This window comes from Anoplopoma fimbria, unplaced genomic scaffold (genome assembly GCF_027596085.1).
Source record: "Anoplopoma fimbria isolate UVic2021 breed Golden Eagle Sablefish unplaced genomic scaffold, Afim_UVic_2022 Un_contig_8518_pilon_pilon, whole genome shotgun sequence".
In the NCBI taxonomy this organism is placed as follows: domain Eukaryota; kingdom Metazoa; phylum Chordata; class Actinopteri; order Perciformes; family Anoplopomatidae; genus Anoplopoma; species Anoplopoma fimbria.
The window spans coordinates 9189-22005 of NW_026553241.1; the positions used below are offsets into that span (position 1 = coordinate 9189).

The 12817-nt window shown below is 33.2% G+C and overlaps 1 protein-coding gene across 1 annotated transcript; it reads left to right on the forward strand.

Moving 5' to 3' along the window:
• Positions 1-1824: 1824 nt before the first annotated feature.
• Positions 1825-10147, forward strand: LOC129116405 (M1-specific T cell receptor alpha chain-like). The gene is made up of 5 exons (XM_054627310.1): positions 1825-1897; positions 7408-7605; positions 8354-8395; positions 8529-8636; positions 9852-10147. Coding segments are annotated over exons 1-5 (420 nt in total). The 5' UTR covers positions 1825-1827; the 3' UTR covers positions 9854-10147.
• The last annotated feature ends 2670 nt before the right edge of the window (positions 10148-12817 follow it).

The following is a 12817-nucleotide window of genomic DNA, read 5'->3' on the forward strand; positions in this document are numbered from 1 at the left end:
ACTACTAAAGCAAAACCACAAATGTACAAAAATAACAAATAACTAAAAACAAGTAGTCATGAAGGATGTTAACGCTTTAGAGTTTGTGGAGGAGGTTCTGAGTTATCGGTCAGCCGTCCTGAACTGTGTGACTGCAGACGCTTACCAAAAACTCCAGTTTGGATCTGGAATCAAACTCTCCATCCATGACAGTGAGTAAAACTGTTTATTACTACTAAATCATAAAGACGAGCAAAACAACACTTATGAAATATGTTCTGCTTTTTACTGTTTAAAGTCTCAAAAGAACAATACTTTTGATTGTTGGAGGAAGCTATTACCTTATTTTACATAATTATCAATAATCATCATTTACGTTGAAGACACTTCTGAACATTAACATTTAGAAAGGATCCATGAAAAGTGAGATGCAGATTCTCCATGTTTTGACCCAATAATTGTCAATTAGTTCATTAATTAAAAAAGTCTCAAATAAGATAGTCCATACCAGGCAAAACCAAACATGTATAAACATAGACTTCACTAAGGATAAAGAAAAGTTGTGAAGTCTTTGAGAGTTGGATGGAGTCTCAGTTATCGATCAGCCGTCCTGAACTGTGTGACTGGAGCTGGTGTTCAAAAACTCCAGTTTGGATCAGGAATTAAACTCATCGTCCTAGACGGTACGTAAAAACTATTTATGGTGATAAACAAGCCTGCAGTTTATACAAACATAAACTGAATTATCTTAAACCCTGTGAGAATAGCTGTTAGATATGGAGCGACTCGCTGTGAGTTATCACGCTTTATACACGGCTACTTTCTAAAGACATCAATAATTTGACACAAAACATTGATTTTAAATAGTTTTTTGGATTAAAAATGATCATTATATTTCTTCCTCTGTCCTCTGGCTGTATACAGAGATCAGAACTGTGTCCATAGCAACAGTCTGCTATGAAGAAATAACAGAATTCTGTAGAATATCTTATGTTGTTATTCTAATATCTTGTGGTACAAAACAAATGTGATGATTTATGTTGGAATCCTCAAAGCTTTATAGTATCAGAACCTTTAGTGTTGTTGTTCCGCTGACTGAATTCAGCAGCTGGACTTTTAGACATCGATTCAACAACTAAACAATCTGTCCCTTTTTTCATTTAAAACAATGACTGGTGCTTCAATTAATACTAATTCCATTCAGTCAGGCAGGATTCAAACTGTAAAGTTTGGTCTGATAATAATAATAATAATAATAATAATAATAATAATACTAATAATAATACTAACGGGTTATTTAATTGGGGGGTTGGGGGGTCCTCAGTGTTTTTGCACTGAAGTGTGACACTGTGTGAATTATGGAGCCAACAAACTGATTTTTGGATCCGGCACCAAGGTTACTGTTCACTCCAGTAAGTCTCTCTATCTACTATACTGAACATTAATGTTCTTTTTAAATGAATATGTTGAAGTAGGAGCTGTGGTCATTATATCAGGGCTCACATGGTGTCTCAGGTCTAATGTGTACATCCATATTTGTTTGTTAGTTTATTGACACTAATATTCCTGTTTTACAAGTTTAAATAAGCACAGAACATTTCCCATAAATGTAAAGACTACATTATTACATTATGTTGAATTTCAACCATTACATCATAATTTCACTTCTTACACTTTAGATGTTTTTACTTATTATTGCATCACAAGGAAACAAACAAACTTAACAGTGTTAACAGTAGTAGTTGTGTTAAAGTGAATCATCCTTTTGAGATCATTGGACGTAATATTATCTAGAGTTATGCATAACTAGTCAGAGGTTCGAGGCTCCGAGGTTTTTGAGCCGACAACATGTACAGTGTGAATGACGCTGCACGCAAACTCATCTTCGGGAAAGGAACTAAACTCTTCGTACAATCCGGTGAGAGTTAAACAAAAACTGTTTTATTGTTTGTTTTTTGCACGTGAAAAACTTAAAATGGTAATTTAATAAAAGAAAGTTCCAAAGTGCTTTACAGAGCATCATAAAAATAATCAAACTGTGCAGGACAAAATAACAGACCTTCAAAAAGGGGCAGGAATAAAGTAAACAGTTTTTATACGTTCAAACAGAAATCCAGTCAAAGCTCGTTCATAAAAAAGCTCATTTGTTCTGATTTATTGAACAGCTGTTTGCTTTAACGGTGCGGGTCTCCGTTGACAGATGAAATAATTACAATCACAAAATTCACAGTTTGACTGAAACCAGGATCATAACCTTTAACTGCTGATTTAAGATCAGTTAGAATTATGTTCTATTATGTTCTACAACATGATCATTTAATTGACCTCTGGGAAAATACAACGCGAAAATCAAAAAGTGTTCTTTTGTGTTTAACCGTCAAAGGGTCAGCCATGGAAAATGATCAGCTTTGACTTAATGTATGTCTGAACTGAAAACAAACTCATCTCCAGCTCAGTCGTTGTTCTTAATATTAATATCTCCATACAAATCTATCATTTTGAAAACATATAGAAGGTGTAAATAACTATTTCAGTGAGTTTAAGTGATGAAGCGTCTCAGAGTGTGAACGACGGGACTCGGAGGCTCATGTTTGGACGAGGAACTGAGCTGAAAATACAAAACAGTAAGATTTAGTATTTAGATTTAAGATAAACGGATAATAACCACATCCATAAGTGATAACATTCCAATTAATCATTTACAAATGTCCAAAACAACATTATTGAGATTGCAGATGATTGGACTGGAATTTAACAACAGCTGCCTTTTATATATAAAAACCTATACAATATATCTCTGGTAAATATTGTGTTTTGCTCAGTTGATTGAGAAAAATTGCAAACTTAAAAAAGGTTTATCGGATGATATTCACTAAATCTATAAAAAAGAGTCAATCATTAAGTTAAATGTTTCTGTTTTATTATTTGTCACGTGTTCCCGTTTGTTACAGATTTATTTCTCTTAATTCATTCTTTTAAATTCCTAATCATTTCTGAGCACTGTTATTTATGGATGGAGTATAAATCAGAATGTTTATTGATCACAGTCAATAACAACAATACAGACAGTAAAAGTAAGAACACAACAGTAGTAGTAGTTCTTGTTAAAGCTTCATTTACTGTGTGACTCAGACTGGAGCCCAAAAGATCCGGTTTGGATCAGGGATTCAGGTCTCAGTAGAAACAAGTGAGTCCGGTTTCTATTCATTAAACAGCTGGTTAGTTAGTTAAAGCTCAGTGTAATGCTTAATGGTCAGTTTAAATGGTAAAATAGTTAGTTTTAATATAAAATGTTCATTTAATATGGTTCAATGTCAGAAATAAATAATAAAATGTCATGTTTAAATGGTTAAATGATGAGTTTAAATGGTTAAATGATGAGTTTAAATGGTTAAATGATGAGTTTAAATGGTTAAATGATCAGTTTAAATGGTTAAATAGTTAAATAATCAGTTTAAATGGTTAAATGATCAGTTTAAATGTTGAGCAAGGAAACTAACTATAACTCTTTAAGGTAAGTAATGTTTTATAAAGCTTCTTTGCTGTCAGCGCGAAATATTTTATATCTGAAGTTAATTTGCACAACAAACTCTAATTTAAATTTTGTCTCGTGAAACAAACTTTTAATAAACCAAGTCGTCCTGCTGAGGTTAAACATAAATATGTGATTGAGATGCAACTTTATCACAAACGAAACATACACCAATATAAATGGATAACGAAATATCCCCCAAAAAACTAGATATTCATATTTGTTCTGTCATTGCAGAGTACTAGGAAAATTAAGTTTACTCAATTAATTAGTTAGTAGATGGTAGATATATATATAAAAAAAACTGATAAAAATGTTTAATACAAAATAAACAACTGCAAACAATCCAGTCATTAATAGTTAATACAAGTACTATTACCTCTAACCTTATGGTGTAATATATAGTAGTAGTAAATAACAATATACTGTTATATACAACATGCAATATACTCTGCATTATAAAAAAAACACCCATGAGTTTACTGAAATGTTGTCCTCAAAATGATTAGTTCAGGTTATAATTCAGCTGTTTGTCCTCAGCGGTTACTGTTGAGCGTTCATGCAGAGTGTGAATAGCAACAACGTTAAAATGACTTTTGGATCAGGAGTTCAGCTGAAAGTTTTATCAAAAGATATTTTAAATTCTCTTTTATTGTTGTGTTACTTTGATTTATTTACTCTGGATGAACAACAGGACCGATGTTCATATTCTAATTTGTTGAATTAAAATAATCTCAAATATTTTAATCATACTCATGTGGTACGCACAGAAATCTTGTCTTCCGTCCAGTATAGATGCTACTCAACTTAAAGGCGCATTTAGCAAACAAACAGGGTTTGATATTAAGATGTTAATGCAGGAGCTGTATGTGGGAGCTGAGCAATGATTGCTGCTGATGAACAAAGGTGAACTGGTTTAACTGGTTTAACTGGTTTAACTGGTTTAACTGGTTTTGGACTCGCTGCATGTTTAGAGATATAACCTCTTTGTTCTCGCTGGACGTTTCTCTCCTTTAAAACTCATCTGTCCGTCATTGTGACTGAACCTAGTGTTTATAGATGACGTATATCGTTTCCTGCTTTGAGGCTGGGACTGTGTGATGGTTTTGGTTCTGGACTCCATGAATGTGTGAATGTTGGATACAAGTTCACTTTTGGTAATGGGATCAAACTTCACGTCCAGGCTCGTAAGTTGTTCGTCATCTTTGAAATGTCAACGTCCAGCGGCCATTTGTAGGTGTAATACGTGTAATTATGACAACCAATCAGAATGATTTATGTCTACATGTTGTGTGACTGATGGATGGAATAAGATGTATTTTAGAACAGCAACATAAACATAAAGTGACTTAAAACACGACTTTCATTTTGACTGAAAAGGGCAAACTGGGAATGAAATAATTCTTAGATGTTTGATTTAGTTTACAATATTTTTATGTTTTTGTTAAAAACATAAACATGCTAAACTCACAACCTAACTATAAAACACAAAAAATATGAAATTCATGCAAAATGTTCATGCAACATGTGATGATGTTGTTTTTACCTGAAATATTTTACATTTCACATGCGCACACATTAAATGACTTCATAAAATATCTGAAAACCACGTCCATATGTGAAGTTTCTTTAAAAGTAGCGAAGGCTTCTTTTATTCTGTAATTACCTTTGATTCATTTCCATAAATTACTTAAGATTAAACATATTTTACTAAAAATGAATGTCTATTTGCAGAAAGGTCCCTAAGTGAATAGTCAGATTGTAATGTTTTAATGCTGGAACTTGAATAATTAATCAGGAGACAATAATTGATAATTATATGTTTAATATACATACAGCTGCTGTTTTATTATTTAAATATCAAACTACCACAGAGTTCATTTAAAAATATGTAAACAGCGGCTAATTAAAAGATTGTGAACAAAACGATTTACACTAAATGTTGAAAAGTTAGTCTTGTATACGGCATCAATAAACATGAATCGGAATATGAACAATATGCAGATGTATTGAAATTATTGAGAAACATAAACAGATGTGTCATCGGCGTAATGAAGGATGTTCTGTAGTTTTTGAATGATGCTAACGTGCTGTGTGAATATTAACAATAACAAAGTCTTGTTTGGATCTGGAGTCAAAGTAAAGATATCGTCACGTAAGTGCGTTTATAACCATTACGACTGTTATCAAGTCAGAATGATAATTATTAATAATTATCAGTAAGGTTTATTTGTGAACATGTTCCTTTAGTGATTAAACATTTTAAACTTTCACTGTCGTAAGGTTAGGGTCGGATAGTCACATTTCATAACTGTTTTGTAATATGACTGTTTTAAACAGAAGCAGAACACAGTTAGCGTAAACATGAACAAGTTGACTTTGACTTGTCAACACTTTATAACTTCAACATTCACTTCACACCTTGAAGACAGAAACATAACGCATTTCATACATTCGTTTGTACAAAGATACAAAGCATAAAAAACACAAGGTTTTGTAAACACTTTGAATGTAGTCGATATCAAACTGAGCTGTTCAGAAGAAGCCCCTAAATGTCTGAATTAGTCATTTAAATTTGTCCGAACGTTTAGCGTTGAACATTTTAGAATTCGTGCAGACAAAATGACACGTTTAGCTTCCTATTAATAAAATAAACATTGATGATAAGATAACCAGTTAGTTAAATCAGTTCGCTGGTGTTTTCGCTGCCAGATAAATGTGTGTGTGAACGACAACACCAGGATTGTGTTTGGATCTGGAGTTAAACTTATCATCATAACCAGTAAGTGAGACTTTATTTTAGCTGTAAAACAAAGATAATATTAATACCATGATGTAATATTTCAAAATGCCTTTGGAACATTACAGCGCAAACAACAAAAAAATCTATTTTTAACACTTATTGTAATTTTTATCTGATCAATATAAACTAAACAGATTCTCGTAATTAATCCTGAAAACAAAGTGAAAAGAGCGGAAACTGTTCACATAAGTTCATACGTTCTTATTTGGTGCTGAAACAAAACTTACTGTTGAAAAAGGAATATTCAAATTTCAAATTTGAACTGAAATATGTTGAAATTCCTATTTAACAGAGCCTAAAATGTTACAGAATATCTCAGATGTTAAAAGTTCCCCCAAATATATTTTCTTAAGGCAAATTGATTTTACTTTATCAAACTTTTAATGATTAATGTATTTATTGGTTTTAAACATTGTACTTCATTTATGGTTAAATATATTGAACTGATGAATACTTTAGTTAAAAGAATACTTACAATATTAGAAGAGCACTTATGCTACAAATTAAATATTAAGATTAAATATCTAAATGAAGCCTAAATCAAAATTTCCAAATATAACAAATTATTGAAAATATAAAGATATTGTGCATGTACACTAAATACTGCACAACACAATACACACTTTGATTAATACATTACACAACGACACAAAAACTGAGAAGTACCAAACCTCATGAGTATTTGCATAAAATGTACAAAAATGTACTTTTTAGAAAAACATCCAAACTTTACTTTAGAATCAAAGTGAAGAAACTTGTTTAGTACTTATTGCTGCTTGTAAATGTTTCAGCTGATAAAATATTGTGATGGATACGAATGTCTAAAATAAGTTTGAGATCTTTCCCAGCAGTCGTGTGATTTTGTATTATTAGGTGTGAATGATTAATCTTCAGTTTTAAAGGTTGGCAGCTGACGTGGATGTTTCAGAGTGTGTTTGAATCACAGTGTGTCTGAAGTTCGTTTCTTCATCTGCTCCATCAAACACATCTAATGACACACATTATCACATTATGACAATAATAATAACGATAATAATAACCATGTTTGGACATTGTTCCTGTGTGTTGATGAGTTGTTCTTTTGTGTTTGCAGACGAGGAGTACAAGCCGTCCTACTTCAGTCTGTCAGATGGACATACTTCGGCCTGTCTGGCCACCGGCTTCAGCAGAATCAATGCAACAAAGAAGGAACATGAAGAAATATTCAGTAAGACCGACGCCGTCCGGATAACAGATGACTCGCTGTACAACCAGGTGGCTGTGTTTTCATCTGCTAATGAGACCATATGTGGTGAGTCTGATCATATCAGTTTAAACATGAGAGTAAAGGTCATTAAAGGGTGTTTGAATCTATTTCCCCTGACAGAGATGAAACGGTTAAATTAATTCAAAACAAAAAAACGAATCTGATATTCAAAAGATAAATGATATCAAGGAAATTAGAAATAAAAACTGAAATGGCAAATTTAAAGAACTGCAAATGGTTATGGAAAAGCAATCAATCAATCAATGAATCAGACTTTATTTGTACATGACCTATCATACAGGTTAGTGCAGTTCAAAGAGCTTCACTGATAATAAAGAACAAGTGTTAACGACGGAAACTACAGAACAGACAAATTAAAATGATAAAAATGTGATAAATTAGATTAATAACAGTAACAGTAGTAACAGTGTGAAAATAAAAAACACATTAATACAATAAAACAAGTGATGAATACAATAGAGTACATTTTTAAACTAAAATACAATAAGGTAACAAAAAAAACATGAATAAAATAAATATATAAAATAAAATACATTCATGAAATATCTATAAACCATTCTTAATTAAAGGCTGAATTTGTGGTTTTTAGTTTGTGTTTAGAGGTTTCAACACTCCCAGAAGCTCTCAGGAAAAAAACTAAATGGAAAAGTTTAAACCCAAAACTGTATAAGAAATGTGGGTGATGTTCTTTTTTCATTCTCTCTGTGGAAAAAGACAAATAATGATCATTGTCATAACTTATAATCACATTTTGTGTCTCGATGTCTTTCAGCTGAATCTGCCTCTGAACTGTGTGAAGAAACTTTGCAACCAGGTTTGTATTAAATCCTTAAAAATGATTTTAGTTTCTGTTTGTTTGAATCTTCTAGAAGACGATGATGATGGTGATGGTGATGGTGATGGTGATGATGATGATGATGATGATGATGATGATGATGTTTTTTCAGATGCTACGGTGAACATGGTGTCTCTGACCATCCTGGGTCTCCGGCTGCTCTTCCTGAAGACCATCGTCTTCAACGTGTTGATGACTCTGCGGCTGTGGATCAGTCAGTGTGAGTACCAAACCACAGGACTCACAGCATATATATATATATATATATATATATATATATATATATATATATATATATAACACATAACGGACACGTCTTCGTTTCCATTATCTCCCTGTTTTATGAGATATGGGATCATGTTTCAATATGAAGCCTCCTGTTTTCTCATCAGACTGTTGCCTTCATACATTCAGAAGTAAAAAACTTTAGAGCTGCAACAATTAGTTGATTAATAGAAACATAATCTGCATCTAACCAGTAAGTTTTGGTTAAAAATGACAAACATTTGATGTCTTTCTCCTTTTGGTTTGTCTTATTAGTGAATCTAGTGTCTTTGGGTTTTGGACAGTTGGTTGGACAAAATAAAACGTAGATGGATTAAACTGCCTCGGACATTTTACTCTGTTTAACAAAACCTATGATAATTATGTAATTCCAAATTGCCTCTCTTTTGATCACAGTTAAGCGTCCGTTAGTAAAACTCAAAAGTTCCTGCACATATTTCCAGATTAAAAGCCTCCCAGCACAACCCTCCCCTGGTTGGGCTTTTACTGTGAAACATCTGCTGAACGTGTTTCAAATGAACAGCTTCGTTACAAAAACTAGAATAAAGTTTGATTGTAAAACTTGCATTTAGTTCTGAGTTGTTTGTCCATCTTTTCACTCCCCACAGAGAGTGTGATTTAGACTCAGATCGAGTTTTATGAGTTGAATAGTTTTAAAAAAAAATCCAAATAAGCAGTGTTTAGTAACTTGTAGGAGATGAGACATCATTTTAGGGTTCTGATGTTGAAGACAATGACTTTAAGCTCAGTCCATCACTTACTGAATCATAAAAATGAAAAATGTACAATGTAAACACAAAAGATGAATATCAAACAAAAGAGAAGAGACATTATTCAAATCCAAATCTAAAGTAAAATTGTTTCTGTCTTTTCTAAAATGCTTAAAAAAGGTTCATGTTCTTATAAGATATTTTTTATAATATATATATAAATATTGAATTATTATTAAACATAAAATGTTCATGTTTTTCTCTGAACGTCTGGATAAAACACAAACACTCACTGATTCACATGTTCTGTCGCCAACTTTTTGTGATTTGATGTACAACGCGTTACTTTATGAATATACTGATGTTTGTTTATGTTCTGCAGATCTTCATAATGTTTCACGTCACATTCATTCAATATTGTTTCATGTTTTATTTTGTAGAAACTCTGCAGAGCTTCACCAGAAGACGATCGACGTCTCATTCTTCTGTTCACGTCTAAATATAAATATCATATTCATAATGTGTTCATGTCTTCATACTGTTATACATGAAATCTTTATCAGTGATGTCGTTGCTTTTGATGAATGAACTTTGACTCTTTGTGTCCTGCTGATGCAAATATCACAGTAACATTTTATTCATTTAATACTTTTAATATTTCAACAGTCTGATCAACTGATGTCAATAAAAAATGTTTGAAAACTGTAAAATACAAACTGTTCCAATAAAGAATGAAACAACAACAGACTGTTGTGTTTTTTATTCAGAACAGCTGACATTAGATTTAAATCCTCATTGTTTGGAGTCTGTATGTGCAATCATAATTATTATTATTGTTATTATTATAATATAGCAATAATAATTATATATATATATTATATCAACAACATTATCATAATAATTAATAATTTTAATAATAAGAATGATAATACTTGCAAAATAAAACCCGTATTTTTAGTACTCATAATGCAGAATAATAAATATGATATGATTATATTTTAGTTATTGATGCATTAATATGTTCTTCACTTTAAAGGTGGCGCTCATTTGAATTACTTATATACTGCTCGTAGTTTATAATTAATTAGTGGAGGAGAAGTAAAGTAGCAGGTACTAGTATAGTAGTACTTGAGTACATTTACTGAGTTACTTTCCATCACTGGATATTTAGAAAAGTTTGCTTTGCACGTTAAAAAAAACATTGGTAACAACAGATGATCAAATTATGATTATGATTTTGTTTATTGTTTATTTAGATAAATGTTTTCATTCGTTAATATTTTAGTAGATGGTGTTGGTGTTTCTGATAAAGACGTGTTTCTGTAGATCTGAGTGTCTGTTAATGAACGCTTGAGTTAAAGGAAAGAACTGAGTCACTTCTGAGAACAGTTGGTTTATGAGACATGATCTCCAGCGTGATGCTTCATCTCTCTGGTGACGGGGTTTACAGGTTTCTTTGATGCCAACATGTTTTAGTCAAAACTCTTCACACAGTCAGTGAAACAGAAGTCTCAATGAGCACGATGTTCCATGAACTCCTTTCTCATTTAGACTGAACCTGAAAACACTTTATATTTAATAATATAATCACAATATACTGGCAAACGGTATGCATTTCTGCAGTAACTGTATGTAATATGTTTGAGCAGATTAACTGTGTGATGAACGTTTAAGAAGGAGCTTCAGTATTGACTGATGCTTGTTAGATTTTAAAGACGCTGTAGTGAAGTTAGTTTGTTGTTGAGTCTTCTGCCGTTTGATGCAGATGTTAAACATAAATATTAATAAAACAAGCGGAAGAGAAGAATCTGTGTTTGTGATCAGCAGCTCAAACTGGGTGAAGCATCCGTTCTCTCTGTGGTTTCCTGTTTGCTCTGCTGCACAAAACACCAGCAATGCACAGAGCAGTGTGTGTGTGTGTGTGTGTGTGTGTGTGTGTGTGTGTGTGTGTGTGTGTGTGTGTGTGTGTGTGTGTGTGCGTGTGTGTGTGTAAAAATAAACAGTTAAACTAACGATAAACTGAATGAATGAATGTTAAAAAACAACAAACAGACCCAAACTGTGATCAGTGAATATTGATCTTTATTAGTGATGAATTAAATCAAGATATTGAATTCAGAAATACAAGCATGTGTGACGTTGAGGTCAGGACCAGTCAAGCTCTCCAAAACCAAACTGGGAGGACTGGTTCTTTGTGGAGCTTCTTTGTTCACAGAGTTGGAATAGTTCGATTTGTTTTCCACATGAGGTCGTGATGACCAACTTCACCTGGTGAATGAATGAATGACATTGTAGAGAGCAGGTTGGACTCCCAGAGTCCTTTGTGTTGTAGTCTATTAAAGGAGCGGTCTAGCAGCAATCTCACAGCACCATACGTTACATCTATATTAACCTCAATGACACTAAATCATATTTACCCCATTGTTAAAGGGGGATTATGTCATAGATGAATGGGGGCTCCAGTTCTCCAGCAGAAGTGGAGCTATCACACCCTTCCTTTCAGGTGACTCGTTCTCCTCCTGTGAAGAAACATTCCTAACAATAGTTCAGTTTATTTAACATAAGTTTAAATGCCGTCATCTCTGTAAACATCTGGAGGAGGAACGTCCACCTGATCTCAGAATGAAGTCTCTCTGTTTGTTTTTATCAGAGCTTCTCCTCTTTGGTCACATAGACGGCCGGCCGCGTACCATTTAGTGCATGTTAGTGCCTTTTAGTGCATGTGAGTGCATGTTAGGGCCTTTTAGTGTATGTTAGTGCCTTTTAGTGCATGTAAGTGCATGTTAGGGCCTTTTAGTGCATGTTAGTGCATGTTAGGGCCTTTTAGTGCATGTTAGTGCCTTTTAGTCCAAGTCAGTGCATGTTAGGGCCTTTTAGTGCATGTGAGCGTGCCTTTTAGTGCATATTAGTGCATGTGAGTGTGACTTTTAGTGCATGTGAGTGCATGTTAGTGCCTTTTAGTGCATGTGAACCTGCCTTTTAGTGCATGTGAGTGCATGTTAGTGCCTTTTAGTGCATGTGAACGTGACTTTTAGTGCATGTGAGTGCATGTTAGTGCATATTAGTGCATGTGAGCGTGACTTTTAGTGCATGTGAGTGCATGTTAGTGCCTTTTAGTGCATGTGAGCATGCCTTTTAGCGCATGTGAGTGCACGTTAGTGCCTTTTAGTGCATGTGAGGGCATGTGATGAAGGTTTTACAAACAAAAGATCTGATCAGTTTATTTATTGTTGATGAAACCAGAAGTGAATAAATGAGTTCAAATGGTGACCAGCATGAATATCAATACATCAATACTAATCATCCAGTAATACAGTTATGACAGCGATCACTCTGCATTATGAGCACTTATACTTTGATACTAAGGACATTTTGTTGCTAATACTTCTGTACTTGAATGCAGAAC